At 31.8% G+C, this 27226-nt stretch overlaps 1 protein-coding gene across 1 annotated transcript; it reads right to left on the bottom strand.

Annotated features, from left to right (window-relative positions):
• On the bottom strand, positions 1-27226 carry LOC142346098 (epithelial sodium channel subunit alpha-like). The gene is made up of 3 exons (XM_075398600.1): positions 26880-27226; positions 26107-26288; positions 1-638 (listed from the first exon to the last, which is right to left on the bottom strand). The coding sequence occupies exons 1-3, from the start codon at positions 27005-27007 to the stop codon at positions 265-267; spliced, it is 684 nt and encodes a 227-aa protein (XP_075254715.1). The 5' UTR covers positions 27008-27226; the 3' UTR covers positions 1-264.

Below are 27226 nucleotides of genomic sequence, written 5' to 3'. Positions count from 1 at the left end.
ACATGATGGTTTTGCTGTTTTAAATTTGTTGGATCTTGTTTTGTACACCATATGTATAACATATATTATGATAGCATAGAACTGTCGGCTTTGTCAACAAATGCAAAAACTAATAAGCAATTCTGCAAATTATTTACATTGGTGAAATTCTTTTCTGCTTCTGTAGTAACGCGCTTTCTTTTCAACACTATCTGTGAAAACAAAGATGCGTGACAACATAAATTTTGTTCAGGGGAGGCAGTAGAAACAATTTCTGTGAATCAACTATATTGCCTCAATTTTAACACTTGTCATGACATTTCTAAGACAAGTGCAAAGTGGCACTGCGATGAATTCTGCTAGCTCGTAAACAGTCATCATGCTCCCTCCAAGCAATAATCCGAGAAGACCTCCCATTGCACTGCTAGCAGAAAATATTTCATATTTGGGATAGATATTTGTATGCTTCACTGTCAAAGAAGAGAACTGAATTGTCACTTCTGCGTAGTTTCTCCGCATGTACTCATATGAAACGTTGTTTGTATGAGTTATTGCGTTTTGGAGTTTCTTGAAGGATCGGCTTGGAAATCCAGCTGAAGATATATCCACGTGGTATTTCGTGAAACTGCATTGAGGCTTGCATCTGGTTTGGCAATTTCCTATAAAAGATATCTGACTACGTAACCACACTTTAATGAAGTCAAATATAGAAATTAAACGCTTCTTTGAAAGTCAGACGTACTGAAAAGTCAGCTTGAAAACTTTTTGTTGTGCCGCACTTTATTGGGGGAGAAACTATGTGCTCAACTGGGATTGTCTGTTCACTCGATTTTGGTAGGGAGTTGTTAGTGGCACGCACCATTACAAAATTCGGGAAAATTTTAATATCAAATTAAAGTTTTTTTTTCAATTTCGCTTTTTCCAAGGAGTAACGGAATTTTAAATCTTTGTGAACGTTAAGCTCACTTCCGTTGTTTTGTTCACTTTTTTCGTAATTTCGGCTGAGATTTTGATAAAGTTTGCTAAAAATATGATAAAATTGTTAACGGTGCGCTCATTGGTCTTACTTTTAAAGGCGTGAGAGAAAGTTGCTTTTATTTGTTTGAATTTATTTTTAGCAAGATTTTTCTTAATATTTTGAAAGTTCTACGATTTTTAATTTTTCATTAAAAGTGGCACCAAATATGCTTCTTTAGCCCTATTTGTCTAAATTGACCAGTAGCGTGGGCAAAAATTGCTGACATGATAAGCGTTTACACGGATAAGGGCTCTTTTAACCTTTGGTTGTTTTGAAAAAAAGAGTTCTGAAACTAATAATTTTGCTGGTTTTCGATAATTGAAATCGATAATTATCCAAAACGCATCAGTCTCATATAATAAGATTTGTGTTTGCCAAAATATCTATTAGGCAGTTACTTGGAACAAAGAAATTTGCTGTGCAGCGATAGAAAGGTTCTTTTTTTCTGTCTCATTGTTGACTTTAGCAATAAAAAGCATTCGAATAGTACTTTGGTTTTGTAAATTTTCCCCAATTTTTGACAAATCTGTTTTCCTTTAAAGTTTCTATTGATGAGAAGTCCGTTTTATGTTCAAATGAGGCCCAATGAATAAGTATTGTGTTTTTTTATTGAAGTTCACGGTTTTTATGGCTCAGACAAAGCGTTTTTTTTCAAAAATTTAATGGGTTCTTGAATTTGCCAGCATTTGTTATTCTTATGGGAGTTTTAATATTGATTAAAACCAATCAAAGGTTTTATCGCTACCTTGGGAACCATTAAGAAAATAGTCATTTGCTTTCAGTTGTTTCTCAATTGTTTTTTGCCAACATAATTCGAAAAATTTCAAAAATTCTTCCGAAAAATTTCTGACAATGATTTTTTTCGATAAATTTCTCCAAAAAACTTCTCACATAATGATTTTTTCGTCAAATTACCTAATTCAGTAAAATTTTGAACAATGATTTTTTATTGGTCAAGCATCATGGGTCAAACTAGTTCACGTTTTTTTTTGGGTGGTAACATTTCAAAAAATATGCAGAATGTAATGGGGCGCTGTCCTTTTTTAAAAACAAATTTGCCTTCTGTTTTTGTTAATTATAGAACAAAAAGTTTTTTATTAAGCCTTGATCGCGTAAAACAATTGTTGGAATATTGAGTTCTGTCTGTATTGGTAATGTTTTTTCTAGTGTTTTGAAATAGTTTATTATTGGCATGTCCAACTGGCTTCCTGGGTTGTAATCATTTAATCAATTTAGCTTTTTTTAAAAAATGGAATTGTATGGTTGTTTTGAATTTTTTATAATTCTATTTTTCAGTTTTGCCATTTTTGTTCGTAGTTGCGTAGTCTCAGTAAAAAAGTAGCCACATTCTCTTTCAAAAGCAAAACAATGTAGTCTTCACTGTTGTTTTCTTATCTAAAAAAATGTTTTCCTGGCTATGATATCTTAAGTTTTTTTTGGGTTTTTCAACGTTATAAATGTTGAGCTTCATTAGGTACAATTCGCACATCACATAAAATGCATTGAAAAGAACGCGCTTTTCACTATTTTTTGTTTTCATTGAATAGCTAATGATTTCAAAGGCATCATATTCTCACAAAATTCAATTGAATTTTTGATTTTTGCCTGTAATTGTCCCTTTTGTTGTTAAATGACATTCTGGATAATGAAAGGTCTCACTGATTGCCTATTCAGGCACATTTGAAACCATTTAGTGATTTCCATCTTTTCCACAGCTTTCGGTTTCCATGACTTTGAAATTAATTGTTTTCAAAAAATAAATGATGTACTTTGCCCAATTTGTTCTTTTATTATCTAAATGCTAATTACGTTCAATAAAAACAAGTTCAATGTCTTCTTTTTTGATATTCAAGTCAATGCGTTAAGTTTTCATCTGCTGCTATTTTGATTTTGTTATTAAATTTTTCTTAGAAGTAAAGAGAAGTTGAGTTTTTGGTCGTAATTAATAGTTGTCGTTTTTATTAGATAATGTTGTCTCTTAGTAACGTTAATGGCAGTTATCATTGGTTTTTTTGTTTAGTCATTATTTAGTTTGCTTAGTGGTTTGAGTCCTAAGTAATCTTTCAAGTGGATACACCGACAATTTTCGTAAAGTATATAAATTTTAGAAGGTTTTCCATCTCTTCTTCATTCGGTAGACAATTAAGTCAAAATAGTGGTTGAGTGACGTCGGAACATTATGTTCGAACGCACCTTACAGGGCCTCATCGTTGCACTTGTATTCATAACAACAGCTACGGAGAAGAAAAAACCTAAAATAATTAACAATATTTATAACTTCATGATCAAGCAGATAATATATATATTTTTATTCATTATTGTTTTGATTTGCTAATGCTTGAATTACTTAAAAGCGGCAAAATTTTGATTTAAAGGGTTTTTTATAGAAGACATGAAGTTGGACGCCAGGCGAAAAAAAATTATTCAAGCAAAAAAATCTTTACTGTATCAGAGCTCTGTTCATATCACTTTTTAGATCTGGCACGTCTTGATTCAAGTTTCAGGACTTGTCAAGTCTTGGCACGTCCGGCAAACGCAAAAACTAGTCAATAAATCCTCCAAAATAGGTCAGCAAAACGCAAAATATAGCCGGTAAATTGTCTTGGCAAGTCTTAAGACTTGAAATAAGACGTGATTAGTACTGATTAGCCGACCCAAGTCGTGGGTTTCACTGGAGAAGTACTGATCAAGACTTGAAAATCGTTCCGACTGACTTATCACAATTTATGACTATTTCAAGCATTGAGTATGCCTACTGTTTAATCATTTCTCTAAACCAAAATGTCACTGTTCTATCGGAAGCTATATAAAGACCAACATCCCACTTTTCTTCAGTTAGTTCATTTCTCGACAGATCAAATATAGCGTTTGAATCAACGCTGTCCGTCTATTATAATGATATCACTGATTGTGAGAGTGTCACATGACCAGAAAAACAATCTTTTTCTTATTTTTGTACACAAAATATGACATGGAAGCATTAAAGTTTTACTTAATGATGTGCTTAATTATGTATTTTCCGAATAAAAAATTGGCTGCCCCCAGACTGAGGTGTGCGGTCGAAATTGTCCTGATCAGACCGTTCAAGACCGAAAGTGCCTCTGATCAGACCGCCCAGAGGAAAAATGCCTCTGATCCGACTCAAGCGCGCTCGACAGTTTCTGTGCACCCGTAAGAGCTGCATTCTTGATAAGACCCAACTGTGCTGCAATATACTTCTGATCAGATGTTCGGGACGAGGTGTCCCTGCTTAAAATTGCTAAAAAGTGTAAGGTTTGGGGCGAATGTAGTGAAATTTTGCAACAGTTGCTGATTTTAATGGTGAAAACGGTAAAAAAAACCCGCTAAAAACGACAAATATTACAAAGATTTATTGTTTAAATCACCACAAATCTTAGCGACTCAGTTGCGCTCAAAATTCTCTCTGAAAAAAGGCTTCCAGCGCAGAATTATCAACCATGTTGCACTCGAACAGTACATGATCAAACACAATTGCGCTCGAACCATTTATGGCCAGATCCAGTCGCGCTAGAACTGTTTATGATCAGACCCAGCGTCCCCTGAAGCCGTTTATGATCAGACTCAATAGCACTCGAACCGTTTATGATCGGAAGCAATTGCGCTCGAACAGTTTATGATCAGATCCAGTAGCGCCTGCCGCCATTTATGATAAGACCCAGTTGCGCTCGAAGCCGTTTACGGCCAGACTCAAGCGCTCTTGAAACCAACTTTGATCAGACTTGAGTGCTACCGAAAAAGTCTGATCAGAGAACGAGTTAATTATGAACAAAACTTTTATTTTTACAAAATATTCGTTTCATAAAAACTAATATTTGCAGTAATATACTCAACTATGGAAGCACAAATTCTGAAAATATTTCTTAAGATAATAAAATCCAGCTGTTAAGAAAATAATTTATTATGTATACCGTTAGTGCATATTTCTGACTCAATGTATGAACTCATACAGATTTCCATAATAAACATGTTGTTCTAGAGAAAATTAAAATCCTGTAAAGGGGACCGCCATTTGTTATCAGCTGGACCCCTGCGTTCTGATCAGAATGATTGGAATTTAGATGAGTCTCTGATCAGAATGCTGTTTTATTGTTGCTTCTTGGTAGACCCAAAATCTCTTGCGTTCGGAATCGTTTCTGATCTAACCAAGTTGCGCTCGAACCGTCTATGATCAGAACCAGTGGCGCCCGAACCGTCTATGATCAGAACCAGTTGCACCCCAACCTTTAATGATCAGACCGATTATGATCGCGTTTTATGATCCTTTTGCGCTCGAACCGTTCATGATCAGACTCAAGTGCGCTCGTGCGGTCGAAATTGCCCAGCAATTTTGAATGAAAATGCTCAGATGTGCGCTCGAAATGGTCTGATCAGGACAACTTTGAGCGCACACCTCAGTGTGGGACGTACACTACCTATACAAGCGATGCTGTGTCATAATTATTCTGATAGGAGTACCAGTGTTTTTCTTACTACAGATCATCTTAGGATAATACTCGCGAGGTTAACGTTCAACTTGTGTTGAAGAAAATATTTGTTCTTTTCAATGAACAACAGCAATTCTTTTTGTCTAATGAGGAGTTTCCGTTCAGATAATAGATATGTTTCAGATCATTGGTATGAAAAAAGATCAGATTTTGACCTCTTTTTCAGTTGAGAAAAAATCAATTGCCTTTTCAGTTCTAATGCTTAACAAACGAGCTCGAATCACATACTGAGGAAGGGGGGGGCTGATTGATGTTTAGTTGATTTCCTTTTTTGATTTTCGTAAAGCTGATTTCCCTCAGCGGTCAACTTTTCATAGGGAAAAGTTTATGCCGTTTTTGCCCGCTCATTCTTATTTTTGTCATTGCAAAATTCAATTTCTTCCTGCAAAATTTACCGTTCAAAATCAAGAAGTTTGTTCTAAGTTGTTTCTTTCATGTTACCCAGGATGGAGTTCTCGGCCAAAAAGAGGTATGAGTTATCCGGAATAAGGTCAGGGAGAGGTGGTTCCGGACCAAATATACTACCGAAAGTCAAGTATAGGAGAGAGACCGAACAGACTTTGGGCACCATAGACCAGCTAGATCAAACTCAGGACCAAAGTCATGGGCCAACTGACTTATGGGGCCTTAAACTTGTAGAAGGCCGAATTATTTATGTGTTGGTTTATGTGGCCGGAATGTCAGCTTTGAATACTATTTTGAATAATGTGAGTAACCGAAATATAGGTATTGGCCAGAAGAAAAAGAACGAGCTTAGGGTAAAGGCGAGACCAAAACTGGCTCGGGTGGAACGGCGAGTAGTGGAAAAAACAAGGGATCCAGCCACCAGTAAAATTTGACCCTTTCTCCATACGCTAATCGCGCATGTCGAATCGGGCCAAATTTTACTGCTTACTGGATCCCTTGTTTTTTCCACTACTATATATTAGCTCTATATTCGAATAAAAAAATCAATCATTATTCTATGAATTAGTCTAAGAATGATTTTCACCCTTATTTATTTTAGATCTAGCATCTATTAAGAAAAAAAGGGATCAATCTACTTCACAGATAAATTAAAGAAGAAGAAGAATTAGTTTATTTGAATATTATACTTATAAACATGCTCTCTGAATTGATTTCTAGTATGACCATATCTATATCTATGAAGATAAATACATAGTCTACATTTCCTATTTCTAAATCTATATAGTGATTTATGTTTATAAACATTACACATACTACATACTAGATATTAATCAGGATCAGAATACTGATATCCCAAATGTTCTATATAATCTTTCACTTTAACCATATTTTTACATACATAACAAGATTATTTTAATTCTTTACAATTATTACAACATTCTTTCCAAGGTTTATTTATGCATTTATTGCATTTCATTTTCATTTTTCAAAAAATTAATTTTTAATTATTTCCCTAAATAAATACATCATGTCTCAATCAACTAATACTATTGTCAAAAACTTCTGCGATGTCTGTAATCTATCCTTTGAATCAAAGAAAGGTTTATACAGGCATCAATCATACGATCTCAAACATAAGGAACTATTGGAGAAAATGTTTGAGTCTGAAGAAGAAATCTCGGAGAGGGTGTATAATCCAGATGAAGATGATTATATTATTAAAACTAGGGCTAAAACTAAAACAGAAACTAAATCAGAAACTGAAAATGAAACTGAAACTGAAAACAATGTCTATTCTACGATTGGGTTTATATGTAAAGAATGTCATGAAGAATTTAGAAGTGAAGTAGCTCTAACTACCCATTCATATAGTCACAATCGCATGTATCTAGAAAACACAGAAGACTTCGATATAAACTCAAGTCAGAACATGAGAGAGTTTTATATTTCAGATAAAGGTGGGAATTACATTGAAGATATAGATGAAGCAACTAATTACTCTTTAGATGAAATTATAAACTGTTACCAGTTCAAAAAAGTTAAGAGTTTTAAATATAAGATCACGGCTGAATGTGATTATAAGAAGAGAAGCAAAGAAGAAGTTAAAACTGCTAAAATTTTTTTCAATACTGTTTATATTAATAATAATGCAATATATGAGTATGGTGACTTCAATCGGTGGCTAGATTTCGAAAAGGAAATACATGAAGGTTATGTTTATGATTTCGAGTTTCTTGGAATAAGAAGTTTTCAGTTAAACATTGAACCAACTAAAGCATCTATTGGTAGCTACATAGATTTACCCCCCGATCTCAAAAACTCTAAATCAATATTGAATATACGTAGTTATAAATACAATTGCTTACAACTAACTATAACTGCTTGGCTACATCCCGCCCCACACCATGCAATTCGAGAAAGTAAATATGTAGATAAACTAATTGAACCAAGACAACAACATGAAGATGATTTTGCTTATAAAATAAGAATACAGAAATTATACAATATTAATATTTGGATATACACACATTGTGGTAATGACAAAATAGAATGGTTTAAACAAGTGGATGACTTTAATAAAGATAGAAAAGAAGTAAGAATACTAGTTTGGAGTAATGGTCAAATAGAACACGGTGCCCTAATAAAAAATATAGAAACCCTGTTAGAACGACCAAATAAAAACAACATTAAATATTTTTATTGTGATAGTTGTACCTATTGGTTTAACTCACAAATTAAATATGATAAACACGAATGCAACAACTCATTCGAACCAGAGATTGTTTGTCCTAAGAAAAAACATATTACTTTATAAATGAACACAAACGTCAGAATATAAAAAATATTATAACTGCCGATATAGAATGTTGCATTGTTGATCCACGAAGCGGTTCAACAGAGTTGTTTTGCAAATTCACCGATGTCACAACTAATGACTGTAATTACGTAATAGCTGAACATATTCCAATAGCTGTGGGTTACACCTGGCAAGGTAACTTCAAACACTACTTCGGTCTAGGCTGCATCAAAAGATTTGCTAGAGATCTATTAGAAACAGAAACAAAGAAAAATTTCAAACATAATGAAAAGATGATATTCACAAAAGAAGACAAATTTTATCATGAAACTAATAACACTTGTCATATCTTCAGCAAAACATGTATTAATAAGGTAAGAGATCATTGTCATGAAACTGGTAAATATAGAGGACCAGCATGTAAAATATTTAATCTAAGATACAAACAACAAAATTTCATTCCAGTAATATTCCGTAATGGCTCTGGTTAATATTTCAATCTACTATATAGTGAACTCTTTAAACAGAATAATGATAAAAGAAAAGCAGATAAATACCACTAGCTGCTGATAAGTCTAAGATGTTTAGCATTGGTTGTCTTAAATTCTTAGATAGTTATAACTTCCTAGCTATGCCTCTAGATCAAATGGCACGGATGTAAAACTAAAAAATTATATCCATATGAATACTTTAGTTTAAATGATTACCTAGAAAATATAGGCAATCTAAAAATAGAAGACTTCAAATCCTCACTACATAATAAATTACCAACACAAAAAGAAGTGGATAACTTTAATAATGGAAACAGTCATAAAACTGGTAAAGATCTAACTATAGAGTATTTACAGAATGATGTGGAATTATTAGACTACTGTACGAATGAATATGTCAAATTAAGTATAAAAGAATTCAAGCTCAATCCACTACATTACGTTAGTCTCCAGGGTTATAGTTTTGATTGTTGGTTAATGTCAAGCGGTGTTACATTAGATTCATTGCAAGATAAACAAATGCTAGATGATTTTGTTGGAGCAAAGACAGGTGGTATATGTGGAATAATGTGTGATAGATATATAGACAACAGTGATGGTAAGACCATCAGGGAACCTGCTTCGCAGATGGCGAAGCATGACCGGAGGTCCATATGGTACCTAGACGCAATCAACCTATATGGTTATGCAATGATGCAAAAGTTACCTTATAAGGACTTCCAATTTACTACTACTACTACTCTAGATGTAATATTAATTAATCCAGATGATAGTGATCATGGTTACTATATAGTTGGTGATATTGATTATACTAATGAATGTAAAGAGAGAACAGAACAGTAAGCACTAATGCCTAATAAGAGAAAGATAAATGATAATGAATTAGAATTAGGTTACAGAGAAAGAGATGGAGGCAAGGCAAGGTCAGAGAAATTAATCTTAGACCAAAACAACAAATCAGAATATATGGTTCATTATAGGATGTTAAAGATCTATGTTAAGATGGGAGTAAAAGTAAAAAAAAATACATAGAGTAATTAAATTTAAACAAGATTATATATGTAGAGATTATATAAAAAACAATACAAATAAATGAGCAACAGCTAAAACTGAAGCAGAAAAGGATGTGAGGAAATTAATGAATAACTCCCTATATGGAAGAATGTGCATGGATCCTCTACACTTCTTTCAAAGCATGTTCTTGCATGATGAAGAAAAAATAATGAAAAGCGTAAGTGAACCAACATTTAAGAATATAACTAGATATAGAGATTAGTGCCAAATAGAATATTCAAAAAAATAGAATATGATTCTCCAGTATATGTAGGTGTTATTATCTTAGAATTAAGTAAGTTACACATGTATGATGTATTCTATAATTTTCTTCAACCATCTCTCAAAGATCTACAACTCCATTATATGGATACAGACAGCTTCGTATTAAGTTATAGTGAAGGTAAAGTTAGTGCTGAGCATATGGACTTAAGTAATCTAGACATACCTATAAAAACTAATAATAATGTCCCCGGCAAGTTTAAGCATGAGCTAGGGAGTAGGATTATTGATGAATTTATAGCATTATCCCCCAAAACATAAAGCTTCAAAAATTATCCTAAAAACACTAAAGAAAAGGGAATAAAGAAGCATAATAATGCTAGGCACATAGATTATTATAATGCATTAATGAATAATACACAGAGAACAGTAGATGAAAGCAGAATACAAAAAGTTGGGGATAGCATGACAACAACAAAAACAGGTAAGATTAGTCTAAACACATTTGATGATTAAAGCATCTATGTAAATAATATTAAAAGCTATCCTCATGATAAGAATCTATATCTATTCAAAAGAGATCTAGTAAATAAAGTTAATACTACTTCAACAGAGTTAGATAATAAAGATATTAATGATAATAAATTTATTAAAGACTTGTTAATAAAAAATATTTTAGAACTAACCACTAATGATGATAGAAAGTTAATTGAAACCTCTATTAGATTATATAATGATCTTCAAAGCAGTTTCACTGATGGACGTAGTCATGGTTTCACCTATTATGAACAGACTCCATCTATGGTTTACCGATTTATAAATCTAAATAAAAAATAAACTGGTTAATAATATCCTATACCTCCATTTATAAAATGATCAAATTGATCCCCAGGTTTAGCAGTTAGTACATTATAGACCATCATCTTTCCCAGATATATTCACAAATCACTATTCCCCCAATTAATTTATTTTTGACATTTTCGAAAAATTTTATTATATTACTGGTTTCCCTTTCATCTAAATGTTTAGAATAACTTGAAATTATTAATTCATCATGCCAGGGATCCCTAGTATGGTTGATAAACTCTTCCATAGCCCGATATTGTTTTCCTAAACGTTAAGCTAAACGATATTGTTTTCCTAAATGTTAAGCTAAACATTTTTTTTAACTCGGAATAGTTTTCATCAATAGAATTTTCATTATCCATTTTTTTTCCTTTATTATAAATTTTCAATATATAAAAAATGAAAAAACTAGAAACACTTATAGAATTAAATAATCTAGAAAAACAAAACAGAAAGAATAGATTAGAAGATAAATTAAAACAACAAGAATATTATGGAGAAATAGAAGAGTTATTTGATCCTTTAACTAAAACACTAAATGCAAACACTGAACACAATCTAGCATTAAGTGAACAAACATTAAGAGCAATAGATTGGCAAAATCAAGAGTTAGATAAACAAACTAAGATGATCCAGCAAGCTGGCTCCCAGTTTAATGAAGCTTTAATGAAGTCCAATGGCAAAGCTGTAGAGGAAGCTCGAGATAAACCAGGTATGTTAGTAGATAAAGAAACGGCTCAAATTATTAATTTAATGTCAGTTCAATCTAATCCCCAATTAAAGTTAAAGTTCGGAAATTTAGATATTGGTGAATTTGAAATGAATGGTGTTAAACTAATTTATGAAGAAATTGCTTTTATAGTTAAGGATAATATATATGAATTGTCAGATGAGTTTATAAACTTTCTTACTAACCCTAATATAAAACATGGTGAAATCGAGGAAGATGAAAACAAAATTAAAAGGTTTTTAAAGGATATTAGATATTATTTAGGAAAAGGGGCTAAGAAAAGCGCTAGATATAGAACAATAAAACGTATAATAGGGGTAAAAGATGATGTATATGGTAGGGGATTAAATAGCAACCCTAACCAACAAAATTGCCACCATTACGTGGATCAGGGAACCTGCTTTGCAGATCCAAATAGTTTAATAGAAAGATTAGAATTATTAATACTAGAAACAAAAGCTGGTCATGATGGATTATATGATGAAATGCTAGATATATCTAAGCAACTATTATCTATGAATATTATTAATCAAGAACAATTAGATAACTTTGTTTTTAACTATGGTAAATAAAAAATGATGGAAAAACAACAACAACAACACTTATTAGCTAAAGAAGTATTTAGCCCTCAAATGACAAAGTTTAGAAGAGAAAGAATAGTACCATTATATAAAGATGAAACATGGTCAGCTGATTTAACTGATAAGTCATCTCTAAGTAAATACAATAATAATTATAATTTTATATTTACTGTTATAGATATATTCACAAAATATGCATGGGCTATTCCATTAAAGAATAAATCTGGTTTATCTATAACTAATGGTTTTAAAACAGTATTAAGTGAAAATCCACAGGGTGGCTCTGAAAGTAGAAAACCAGAAAAGTTATGGGTAGATGGAGGTAGTGAGTTTTACAATAAAACATTTAAATCTTCACCTAAAGAATATGAAACAAAACTATATTCTACTTATAGTGATTTAAAGGCTGTATTCATAGAGAGATTTAATAGAACAATATTATACATAATAATTAAACCTATGTTCATCAATGGCAATGGTAATTGGGTAAATATATTAAATGATGCTGTTGTAACATATAACAATAACATTCACTCAATAATTAGTATGACACCAGTTGATGCTTCTAATAATCCTGATAAAGTTAAATACACTTTTAGTTTTAAGAATATTAAACCCAAACTTAAAGTTGGTGATTATGTTAGAAATGTAGATAAACGTAATATCTTCTCTAAAGGTTACACATCTAATTGGAATCGAGATTTGTTTAAAGTTAATGAAGCTCTAAAAACACAACCACCAACATATAAAATAGAAGATATTAATGGTGAGATAATAGAAGGTAAATATTACAAACAGGAATTATTAAAATCCGAGTTTGACTTTGAATCTAATAATAAAGTTTTAGAATCATTAGGTATAAATCTGTAATTTCTGTAAACAATTACAAAGATGACGAGAAATAGATTCAATCAAGCCAAAGATCAATCAAAATCAACATCAACAAACAACTTAACACTAAGTAAGGCTCGTGGGTTATTCCTAGAAGATAATGATAATATTGATATGAAGGATACCTATAAAATTACAAATGTACATCCTCCGATAGATGAAAAAGATGTTGTTAATAAAGAGTATTGTGACAATAACTTATTATCCTCTTCTAATAAAATAGACATTTTTCGTAGAAACATAACTGAACTAAGAAAGGGTGACTTTGATAAAGTTACAACTAAAGCATTACAACTAAATGAAACACAAGTTATTGAAGAACTAATTAATGAGTTTATTGAATCAACAAATGAAGTCAGAAATACTGTTAAGTTTTGTAATAAAGTTGCTGCCGATACTATCTCTAAATATAATCAATTAAAACAAGAATTTGATAATAACAAGTTTAATCAGAATATCACTAACGTACAACTAGATGAAATGTTTACTACTGGGCTAAGAGAATTTAAAGAAGTTAATAAAAAGACTAATTCTTTTATAGATGAAGCCCTTTAAAAGAATAAAAGGACAATAGTAAAATATATAATTGCTATACTTTTACGGAGTACGTTACTTGATAATAAAGAACAAGAAAGTCTAGAGAAGCATTATGGTTTTAAACAAGAAGATATAACGAAAGAAATAGAAAGAATTTTTACCAATTAAAATAACCGAAACTATGACTAACCCAACAGCACCGAGTGAGAGATTACTATATCCAGATTTGTCAACAGTATCAGTAAGATTGATCCGCGAAGCGGCTGAGAAACAGATAAACGAAAAGATTCAAGCTAATAATAAATTTAATAATAATATTAACATTATAAAAGATATTAGAAATTATTATGAAATTGAAACTAATAACTATAATAAGAAGTTAAGTAGATATATGAATTATATTAACGTAGCTGAAATAACAGAAATAGTATTATCATCAATAGCAACAACGGCAACAACAACGTCAGTTGCATTAACAGGTATAGGATTAGCTTATTCTATACCAACAGCTTTTGCTACAGCAACTGTTTGTGGTTCATTATCAAAAACAATTAATACTAAAGTTAGAAATAAAATTATAAAGTATTCACAAATGTATATTTTAAGTAAAAAGTTTAGTGATAAGTTTAACGGACTATATACTAAATCAATGAATGATAATAAAATAGATAATGATGAGTATAATGAATTAGTCAAGGTATATGAAGAATATAAGAAGAACAAGAAAAACAAGCTGACTGTTTTTTTAAACTAAAGTTGTTAGTGTTTAGTTATAATAATGCTTTTAGTAATAATAATATTAGTATTAATATTTATCAATAATCATAAACATAATATAAATATAATCATAATCATAATCATAATCATAAATATAATATAATCATAATCATAATCATAATCATAAACATAAATATAAACATAATATAATCATAATCATAATCAAATAATTATCTCTTCTTAGTACCTAAGTATAACCTTCTTCCTTTTTGTACTACCTTTATACCTTCACCAGTAGTTGCAAATTTAATTAAATCAGGTGTAGCCGATAAAGCAGCTCTAGGGTTTCTACTTGCAGCTGCACTTCCTATTTTACTTGCTTTTTCTAATGCTCTTACTGGATTATTAGCTACTTTTTTTCCAAAGTTTACTGTAGCTTTACCAACACTTTTAAAGAAATCCTTCAATCCCTCTGCTTCTATTGTTGCATCAGATACTGTCATTGACTTATTCCTTCCACATTTAACACAATTACCTTTTAACATTTTAGTTCCTTTTGAAGTAATAGCTCCTCTTATGTTATTAGTACCACTATAAGGTCTGTCACCAACACATTAAGAATTAGTTTTGAACTTATTTAAAAGACTCATTTCTATATATAAAAAATAATGGAAGTTAAAAAGTATAATCCGTTTGTTGTTATTAAGCCTAAGCCTAAACCTAAGCCCAAGCCCAAGGTTAGGCCCAAGGCTAAGATTAAGCTTGAAGCTAAGGGTCTATCTCTAGAAAAAAAATTTAGATATTATTGATGCTAAGGGTTTTGTTAAGACTAGTAGGAAATAATGACAAGGACTATAGTTACAATTATAACTATGACTTAATTATAACTAAGACTATATCTATGAGATTATAAGCCTCCGGCTATTAGTGTCTACGACACTATATCAACCATCTTATTACCATCACTATTCACACTAATAACCTTTCTAGTTAATACTAATGCATGACATATAACATCTGCAACTGCAGCACTAAATTAAAAATTAAATTGTATTGGTTGTGGACTTATATGATCCCTTTGATATCTAGTATCGAATACCTATACTCTATAACTACTTTTGAAAGTTCTATGATTTATATTTTGTTTTATATTATGGGGTAGCCCATTATAATCTTTAATAAAGCTAACAATCTCTTTAAAAGCCTCATTATAATTATAAGTACCATAATTAATATTCAATCTATCCTCAGGATAAAACTCGCTACCAATCTTACAATAACATTCAGTAACATTCATTATATCAAATGTACTTGCATTATGAGTTTGTTCATTAACATTTATATTTTCAAAACCAACTATTATATACTGTGGTCTTTCCATACCACTTTCCATACCAAGATCAAACAAGAAGTTAGTAGCATTGGGCACATTCTTATAAAATGTCTTTCTTTCATAATAACTAAAGTCTACATTATTCTTTTTACTTAAACCCTTTTGTACAATAACTCTATTATCATTACTTGGATCAATACCAGGCACACACCATGATATATATCTCTAATTTCTATATTACCATCATTAGCAACTGCACCAGGATTAGCATTAACTCTAAATAGAGCTCTATCATTATTATTTCTTTTTAATATTAGTTTAAATCCTAAACCATATATAATCTTTCCTAAATCAGTTACGAAACCAAATAGATCACTCATCTTAATCATCATATACATATGACCTCGTTGTGCAGCGATATGGTCACCTTTAAGTTGACTATCTCTATTGCCTTGATTTCTAACAAAACCACTCTCATATTCATCAACAGTACTAGTTAATAAGTTATACATCAATAGATTAGGATGGCAATGATCTATATATTCAATAGTCCTACCACCACTAGTTTCAAGCTTAATTGAACTAAACAATGCCATCATACCATAAATAACTAATCTGATATTAGCATCATTAGCACATACACCACCAACATCATCTGATACAACAAACTCTATCTCTAGATAGGAGTCACGCAAATTTAAGTGATTCTCTTCTCTATTGAGAATGATATTAATGCTAGTATTAACCGTATTCATTGTTGCCAGATTATTTCATTTATATTTTTTAATCTTACTTTTGTGTATATCATTGTTATAACCATAAGTTGTATCCAAATTAAAATCCATTTTTATAACATAAAAATTTAACTTTTAATTATAACTAAGACTATGGGGCCTCGCCCATGTTTCACCATAATTATGGCTATAACCATAAATATAATCTAAAAATTGAACAAAAAAACGACAGAAAATTTAATCTTATGGGAACTGCAAAAGATACATGATGCTTTAACTAAAACTAAAGAAGAGTATACGCTTAACTTTAGAATGTTAAAGCCATTAGAAAAGTTTAACTTTAGTGAACCTATACTTAATACAACAAAACTAGGTTTAATTAGATTATCTGTTTATAATTCGGTGTTTAAAGTGAACAGAAGAAATAATCAAATCTTATATGCTAGTACTGTTATAGAAGATGAAGAAGTTTTACCTCAGGCTCTTAGCTCTGACCCTATCTCTACCTCAAGCCCAAACATTACATCTATACTTAATTATAATTATAAAGGAATCCCGTTGCTATATTCAACTATTACACCAGGATCATATGAGTTAACTGACATAGCAGAATTAATAAAAGAAGAAACTGATGGTAATGTTATAATAGAACCTGATAAGAATACGATGAAATGTTTAATGGAAATAAAACAAGGAGCACTCAGCTTTGATATAGAAAACTCAAAATCCTCATTAATAGGATTTAGAAAAAAAAATTATAAAAAAGGTAAATATAAATCTCAGAATATTATTGATATTATCGGTTTCAATAATATTAACATTCATTGCAATATTATATCTGGAGCTAAAGATAAGGGTAAAGATACACACATACTATATACTTTTAATCTAACTGAACCACCAGGCTATTTGATAAATTTTATACCAACTAATATCTTGTATCAAAACGTAACTAAAGATAGAATAGAATATATTGAATTTCATTTTAAAGATGAGCATGGAAGACCTATAGACTTTAATGGAGATGTATTAAGTTTTACTTTACATCTGACATAGTCAGCAATTTCGTTGATCTAATGTAACTAGCTGGGCGAAGCCCCATCAGTGAAGCTGCTTCGCAGATCTGGTGTAGATATAGATATAGATATAGATATAGAAATAAACTTGAATTTAAACTCAGACTAAACTACAAAACTCTCCGATCCCAATTAATTCTTAGTTTACCATTAATATTTTTATTTTTAGTTATATCAATTACAATTTAATTATAAGGCTCTTTTCATACCTTATTACATATATTAGCAATATAATTATAACTAAGTTCAACATTATTAAAGAAATCTTGATATATCGACGCTAGGATTTTACCTCTTTGTTCAAATAAAATAAATAGATTACAGTTCTCTCTAACACTCGGCCTATCCAGAGAGAACAGGTTTTGATTAAGATATATCATATTGCAATTATTATGTCTACCTCTACAAAAGTATTCATTAATAACTGGTTCTTTGGCTCTAACATCATCGAATATCATTAGTTTCTTTAAATCTTTGGGTAGTTTATCAGGAGATGGTAAATCTTTTATATCTTTAATAAATTTTATAATTGCTTTTGGGTTTATTCTTTCTAATCCATTGTATTGATCACCAGTAGGTCCAATGATGTATAGTTTATCAAAATATATACTAGCTAGAATTAGTTTTTTTTAATGAAATTGTCTTACCACATTCACTAGGACCAGATATACATCTAAAGCTATTTGGGAATGTGACTTCTGTAATTATATCATCATTTAGCCATGATTGTAGATCATCATTTGTGTTTATCTGCAAAGCAGGTTCCCTGATAGAGATACTGTTAGTAGAACTATTGTTGTTAGGTTTAACCTTTTGATGTTTTTCACCAAATAGATATATAAAATTATCATTATCATTATCATTATCATTATTAGGAAAGCTACTTCGTAGATCATTATCAATATCAATGTCATTATCACTATCATTAGCATTATCATTATCAATGAGATTACCATTATCATTAACATTAACATTGTCTTTATCATTAACATTATCATTAACATTATTAGCAAAGCTACTTCGTAGATCATCTGCAGGTTGGTATGCCACGGACGGAGTCCGTTCCCTGATTAACATTACAACCTAAACAAAAACACTCATTATATATTTCAGGATATTTAACTTGATTAATTAGAATATTTAAAGCACTTTTAATTCTAAATCCTCTATCAATAAGATACATCATATATAAACAATAAGCCCCACAATAAGATTCATCATATTGTTGTATTCTTTTATTAGAACCTAGATCAACATAATCTTCTGAAAATAATGGTGTGGCCTCAACCCCAAAACTATCAAAGTAATGCACAGGACCACCTTCTCTTCTTATAACTAAAACCCAATGTGTACCTTCAGTTGGATGTAGATTGACAATAATGTGGACGTTAGGTTCACTTGTGTTATCTGGAGTTTGATCTCTCATTACAATTTCAATTGGTGTTAGACTTATATCTTTACCTATATCTTTTATTCTGATATCACTCATAGCATTATTATCAATATTAAATTTATTATTCCTCAAAAGTTAGGATGAGCATTTTTATATATTAAATTTAATATATAAAAATGTATAAAGGCGGTATACTTTTTTTCATTATTATTATAATTGGAATTAGTTATATAATATATGATTCAATACCAAGTAAATATACAAAACTAGAAAAAAGTTTTGGTGGATTTTTGAATAGGAGTCTAGTTAGATTTGAATATGAAAAGTCACTATTACATACTATTGTTTACGGTTGAACTGGTACAGGCAAAACATATTTTATTAGACAATATTTAAAATTATACTCTGTCCAAAATCAAGACCGAGACCAAAAGCAAAACCAAAACCAAGACCAAAACCCAAACCAAAACCAAGACCAAGCTAAAAATATAGCTATAGTGTGTAAAGATGACAGAGACTGGATAGATCCTGAGTCTAATAAGTTTTAAAATGGGTTTAATAAATGTGATATAAATATGATCACAAAAAATAATATGCATAAATTTCAAAATTGTGTAATAGTACTTGATGATATGGCTGATAGGTTAAATAAGGATATAGCTTATTATTTTACTGCAGGAAGACATTATAATATTCAAATGATTGTAAAGTGTCAAAAACCAGCTCAAATAAATAATACAGCAAGAATAAGTTGTGATACTATTTATTTAACAACTTATAATGGACCTGATCTATTTAAAAACTTTAATGGGATATATAAATGTGAACATGACTTGAGTAAAATAATTAGTGAGTTAAATAGTAACCATTATAATCGTACAGATGGAATGTCAGATGATCTTCGTTATGGTAAAATTAAATATAATAAGAAGGAAAATACTTTTATTATTATTAAGAGTAATAGAACAATGATATATGATTAAGAGTTGGTTTCCTTGATTTAGAAGCTCTTAGTTTAAAAGATGATTTAGGAAGAGAGGATATTAATAATTTTATAGCATATATGAAACCACTCATGATTAATGCCACGGATAGAAATGTTATTAATCATGATAACTATATATTCTATTTCAAAAAACTTCTTAAATTAAATAATTTTAAAATACAGAATGAAGTTCTAACTAAAGAAATGATTATGGGAAAGGGTATAAAAAGTTTATCAATTATTGGTGGAATTGTATGCTCAGGTTTCATTATATTTAGTTATATTTATCCCGATATAATATCAAGAAACGCCGGGAGTGTAGCAATGGGAGCAAGCACAATGTTGAGTAGAGTAAATACAATAGTTAACGTTGAATCTAGTTCTAGTTCTAGTTCTAACCCTAGTTCTAGCTCTAGTTCTAACTCTAGCTCTAGCTCTAGTTCTGGTTCTGGTTCTAGTTCTGGTTCTGGTTCTGATTCTGGTTCTAGTTCTGGTTCTGGTTCTGGTTCTAGTTCTATCTATGACTCTAACTCTAACTCAGATCCTAACTCTAACCCTAAACTTAACCATAACCCTAACCTTAACCATAAAATTAACCTTAACCCTAACCTTAGCCCTAACTTTAACCCTAACCCTAACCCTAACCGCAACCTCAACCCTAACCTTAACCCAGAAGTCTTAATTAGAAGTTGTAATAAATGTAATTATATAAAACCACTAACTGATTTTGATGAGGGTAAGTATACATGTAGAAGTTGTACTTCAGCTAAAGTTAATTGTCCATATTGTACTTCTGTTGTGAGATATGATGGGATACGGGCTCATGTAAAGAAACAACATCCAGATGTAGAATTAACTAGAGGATATATTAGAAATCTGGGTCAGAAAAAAATTAATCCTAGTTGGCAAAGCAAGACTGTAAGTCGTTTATTTATTAGCCAAACTGAAGAAAGTTGTCCATGCAAATATTATAATTTTGTATCATTTCTTATTAATAATGGAATAAATATAGAAGAAGTAAAAGAAAATACAAATTTATTGAAGAGTATAGATAATTTGAAATCAAAAAATATAAAAAAATAAAAAAAAATATCAAAAAAGAGGGAATCACTCTTTAAGAGTGAAAAAGTGCAATCTTTCTACTGGGGGATCACTCCGAATAAGAGTGAATCGCTCTTAAAGAGTGAAATGTAAATTTTGCTTTGATTTTTTGATTTTTTGATTTTATTTTGATTTTAATTTGATTTTTTTATTCGAATATAGAGCTAATATATAGTAGTGAAAAAAACAAGGGATCCAGTAAGCAGTAAAATTTGGCCCGATTCGACATGCGCGATTAGCTGGATCCCTTGTTTTTTCCACTACTACGGCGCGACTGATTCTTTGTGAAAACTACAAACTCATTAGCAAGCCCCCCCCCCCATGTGTGCGACCAAAATCGGGCTGGCCTAGACCTGTCTTGGGTACTGGACTTCACTCTTTGGGGTAATTTTTACTTACCTTGGTCGCCCATTTATTATTATCTGAGACGTCTATCTGGGAAAGTATAGAAGTTTTAGAATCAGAGAAGACTTTCATTAAACAAAAATATACGCTTTGATCCCTTTGTATGCTGAATAAACAAGTCACAACATAAACCAAACAATCTTGGAGAATCATTGAGAGAGAAAGAAAATCAGTCACAATCTTAACTATTGCATCAAATCCATGGGATATTATTGTCAGATAGATAAAATTAGCACAGGCAACATACCGAGAAACGTATCTGCCCGCTTATATAATAATAATAATAATAAATTGTTTTCTGTAGTTAACAACATCACGAGTTGATCACTCATTTACACAACACAGACACTTGACTACAGAGAGATCACTATTAGGCCAAAGACCCGTTCTCAAGTGGCTCGGCAATAAGTGTTTAGGCCAAAAAAACTTACTTTCAACATTCTGTGCAGCAAAAAAATTTAGAAAAATTTGAAATGAAATGAAAAGTGGGTAATTTCTAAGCCAAAGTGGCATTTCGACCAATTGCTTTGTGTTTACAAGTCTGTTTTGCTATGAAAAGGCTAATATGGTTGAAAAAAGGAAGTTGAAAATCTCCATAAATTAACTTTAAAGTTTTGATTTCTACTTTTAGCTTTGATTTTATCTTTTGATTTGTCCAGTAGAGTCTAATGCAAAGCAGTCTCTTATTAAACAAAACATACTATGACTTTGATCCACTTACCAGACATCCAAATTCTGTTTACGAGGCAAATTTATGAAAATCAGCCTAAAAATGTTACAGTTAACATTGTTCATACACAAAAACTAGTGAGCGGCAATAAATATTATGCAACATAACTCTTGAGTTTTCATTCTTGATAAAAAACTGTTTTTTTTCTTACAGTACTGTAAAATTTTGTTTTGGTTTTTGCTGTTTTGCTGTAACAGAAACAAATCTTGTCTCATTTCGGAGAAATTTTCTCTTTTTTTTGAACTTTATTTTGCTAACTTGTTTGCGTTAGCTTTTCTCTTTGATTTATATTTGAAAATTTGGCTTGGTCAAATGGTGGACTATAGACTATAGACGTGTTTTTTTTCTGTTGAATGAGTTCTATGTTTTTCTAATTTGTCGCTTTTGTCAATTTATGTTCCAACAAAGTAATCAAATGTGGCTTTTAAGCCAATTCTCTGAAATCTTTTGTTCGATCTTTCATGTCTAACTGCACTCCCGTACCGAACTCCAAGTCTATATCAGCACTAGGCAAGTCTAAATCCAAGTTCTAAATCCAAGTCTCGAGTCCAAGTCTCACAAGTCTGACATGTCTTGGCCAAGACTTGGGTAACACTTTCAAGTTGACTCCCAAGTCAAAACCAACATTTCAAAAATTGTCGAATGAAAATTGCCAATTCCAGAAAACTTTGCGACGTGCAACGAAGACTTATCAAGACCCGGATTAAGACTTGCCAAGTCTTAATCAAAGTCTTGGCTAAGACTTGGCAAGTTTAAATCATAGTCTTGGCTAAGACTTGAATTAAGACTTACCAAGTCTTGGCCAAATCTGACAAGTTTTAAGTGTGTTATGATCATAGCTCTGAATCAGTACTGATACCTAGACTTAGTATTAGACTTGCCCAGTACTGATATTGACTTGGCGTTAAGTACGGGCTCAAAATTGAACTCTGCTCAGACAATTAAATTAAATTAAATCCAATTGACATTAGGCTCTAAGTAATTTAGGGTCTGAAGGGTTCTCTAAATTAAAGACGCATATTCTGAATATTGATAGGCATATTCATTGCAAAAACTTTGGGGTTTAATCTCCCAATTAAAAATTGCTTCAAAACTTTGAACAGTTTAAATTTGTTGAAAAGCTGTCAGTATTTCTTTTAGTACTTTTGTGACACTTTCAACACAAATGAAGGCGAATAATGTTATTCGCGGCTTTTTTTACATCAATATGCTCTTTAAATTATCGTAACTCTCAGAATCGCATAATTCCATTTTTCAATCCATATTTACCTCTTCGTTCGCCTGTCCAACAGTAAATACATAAACAATTTTTTGACGTAATAATTAAAAAAACCAGTTTCAATAAATTGTGCATTTTGTGGAAAAAACCATTTTGAGCATGTGAAAATTAACCTAAGATTTTAGTGCCCGAATTTTATTAGTGATTACTTGAGATCAAATTGAAAGACGTAATTGTTTTTGTGAACAGCGCTCTGGGTAACTTCAAAACCCGCAATTGCCTTCTTAATCCACAATTAGTATCGAGAGGATATTTCCGAAATTAATCATCAATTACGCTTACTTTGATTTCGCTAACTATATACTGTAACAGTGGGACAAAGATTATTCTAAGCAATTTAAAACTAAGTTAGCCTAGTGTCACTTGTTTCCATACACTTTTTAGCTCTAATTAAAAAAAAACCGACAAAATCGAGTAGGTTATGACACTGGCCATGTAAGATAAGCTAGGTTTTTAATGCCTGTGGCAGTTGGCCCACTATCATTGTCCTACAACCTCTCTTTATGCAACGAAGTTTGTAAAAACTTGAAAAAATAACAGAAGCCTATTTCCGTCGATAAAAAGTTTTAGCCTTCGCCGTAAAATGTATGAAAAGAATTTGGCTTGATTGAGTTAGTGAAATTGATTTGATCTGCAAATAAAACATCGTCAATCATAAGAAACAATTTCTCTAGTCTCTAACTAAGATTCTCAACCCCATGTAAATAATATCAATATCAACCGCCCTTCTGTCATAAAATTGAGGTTTCGGCTATGGGTAAACGGAAATGACCACATCTAAAAATCTAGAGATTAAACACTAAAATTTTTAGAAGAACTGTTGAATGGCAATATGCTTTTTGGTTATGGTTGAAGAACAGATAGGCGAGCAATTTGAAATCAGGTCACGTTTATGAAATTTGGAGATAGAGGTATTCTAAACTGTCGCTGCCGAGGGCCCAGGTTGAGGCATCCCAGTGAACTGAAACTTGGTACATCTTGATAAGAAACATACTAAATCTTGGTAAATTTTGCCAAGATATCGCCATGGTACATACCAAGAAAACATAAAGATATGTACGAACTTGCAAGTTCTTTGCATGGCTATCAAGAAAAAAATCCTGGCAAGATGTCCGGGAATGATTCACCATGAAATGGAAAAATATATCAAGTATAAAAAATTTAATAGCAGCAAAAAACAAGATGTAGCACGAAATCAGAAGATTAACCAAGAATTATCAAGAATTAGCAAGAATTATCAAGAATTATCAAGAAGTATCAAGAATGACCAAGAATGTCGGAAAATACTGCTCCCGTTAGTTTATTAACCATCAAATGAGCCGCTTTTTTCAAGTATAATGAAATTTATAAGTGGATGCTAGCTCGGTATGTACAAAGTACACACCGTATACAGGACCGCCACCGTGAAGGCCCCAAAAAGGTCCCAAAAAAACTTAAAAAAATAGAAATAAAACAAAAAACATGCGTTGAAAAACAAGACAGCAAAAAACAACACTCAGCAAATTGATTACAGACTAAGCAACTACAGAATTTAAGCATCTAACATCAAATACGAAAAACAAGAAAGTCAGCACGAAAAGCAAAAATTTGGCACGAAAAGTCTTGACATAGAACTTAAAGTTTGGTTGTGTTGTTGGACAAAGTTTGTTGGTCTTTCAATTAATCCAACAATGTTCCGCTGACTAAAAACTTCACAATTAAGATTCAGCCATTGTTGAGTTATTGAGTCACATAATACATTATTGAAGGTCGCAAAAGGATTTTTTAACTGCACAGATCTCGTTTATGTTTCGACTTTGTGGGACTATGCGAGATTTGCGCCTATAGCTATGTTTTTTCTGTCTGATCATAATCGCAATCTTTCGGTTAAATTTGCGTTACGTCGAATTGTGATAATCTCACTACTTGGAGTCATGGTTAGGTTTTTGTCTGGATTGTCTGTTCTTGGCCAATTTTTGTCTGTATTCCCGGTTCCACCACCTCATTCCAGGTTGCTTACAAACAAAATTTTCTATGCGTCGAAAATTATCAAGATCTTATCATTATGCCAAGAAAACTTTTTGACATATCTTTATGAGATCTTGTCAAGATCTTACCAAGGTGTTCCAAGAACAATTTGTCCGTCACGATCTTGGCAAGATGTTGCAAGTTTTGAATAGTTATCAAGATCTTGCATAACATAGCAAGTTTTGTATCAAGTTTTGTTTCACTGGGATTGCTGCAATTTAGTGTTTGAGGACCGCATCCCACACTCTAAATTGATTGAAGGTATAAATACCCTAAACGTCACCTTAACTTTCCTGAAATGCTAACGTAATGTTGCCGACCTTAAATGACCTTAAATTTACCTTAAAATCACCTCAAAAGTTAACGAGGCAATACTTAAAATAGTAACTAAAAATTACCTTAATTTTACTTTTAAGGTAGAAACTGTTACTTAACTGTTAAGGTAGAAAAACTTTGGTAGAATTTACTGAACAGTTAAGGTAAAAGCTAAGGAAATTTTAAGAGTTTGACTAGCACTGCATTGAATTAATTATTGTAGTTGGCATATTATCGATTTTGCTGATCTTCTGAAGCCAAAGAGAAACTGTTACTTGAAGAAACAAACAAATAAAGATTGAAATCGGTATTATATATATATATATATATATATATATATTATATAATTATGTATATATATATATATATATATATATATATATATATATATATATATATTTATATATATATATATATATATATATATATATATATAATATGCAAAGTGCAAGTCATTCCAATGCAAGTGCTTACGTATCAATTCTGCTTCGTCGATTGGGCACATAACCATAGTAATAGCACCACACTCCCTTGTATCATTTGGAAAGAATGACTGCGTGAGGGTGATACAGTCACATGTTTTGAACTCTGTCTCTGTGAAACACTCACTCACACACAACATGTGAGCATACCCTTTGTCATAGTACTTCAGTTCACTGAAATGCAGAATGTTTTTAATAACGAAAACATTTAGAACTTTTTGTTTCATTGGTTACGAGATCTACTGATCTTCAATGTCCAGTCGAGAGACGGTACCAAAAGCTATAGGCTATCAGAGACAGGTATTACCCAGAATGACTTGTGTCGCCGACAGGGGGGGGGGGGGGGGTTGGTGCCAACCCAATTGCCTGATAATCTGAAAAAAAATTTAAAAGAAAATTAGTTCATTAAAATTACGCAATAAAAACATGGCCGGAAGGTGAAAGAGTTAGATCTGTTTTATCTGGCTAATGCGTTAATTTAAGTATTTTGGTACTACTCAACACCCTCATTTCTCTCTGGTCGGTCTGGCTAACGGTCGGGGCAAGAGTATATTCAGTGACCAAAGTCGGCTGCAATACCCACTTTTGGGTTCTGGTCGCTCTCGCCGACCCTTCCAACCCCCCCCCCCCCCCATCGATCACCCATAAGTCGGCCTGGCCAATGCCTGTCTTGGGTTAGCGGACCTCACAACGGGCGCACTTTTAACACATTCCCCCTTCCCCCCCCCCCACAATTATGGATAATTTTCGATAATGAAAACTCACTCCTTTTTACCCTCCTCAATGCATCCACTGAACCCGCTCTCATCTCTGAATTTTGTTGTGGTGAGACCCACTTTGTAACTCCTCCCTGGTGCGATGTCGAACGAGTTTGACTTGTCCCAGGTTGTCATCACAGAGGTCGTTGGGTCATACAGGTATAGTTGGAAGTGAGTTCCAGCTCCAACATCAATAAAGCCCAATCCCTGGTCCAACTCGAAGTCTAAAAATTGTGATTATTTTGATCACTGCGAGCCAATTTAGTTGCAGTGAAAAATTCGAAGGTGCAAAAAATCATGAGATCAAAGTGCTTTATAGTGTGATGTTGCGGATGCAACTTCAAGATGGCTAAA

Source organism: Convolutriloba macropyga, chromosome 9 (assembly GCF_964194025.1).
Source record: "Convolutriloba macropyga chromosome 9, txConMacr16.3, whole genome shotgun sequence".
NCBI lineage: Eukaryota > Metazoa > Xenacoelomorpha > Acoela > Convolutidae > Convolutriloba > Convolutriloba macropyga.
The sequence above is the reverse complement of the archived record's forward strand: the minus strand, read 5'-3'. Positions and strand labels throughout refer to the sequence as shown.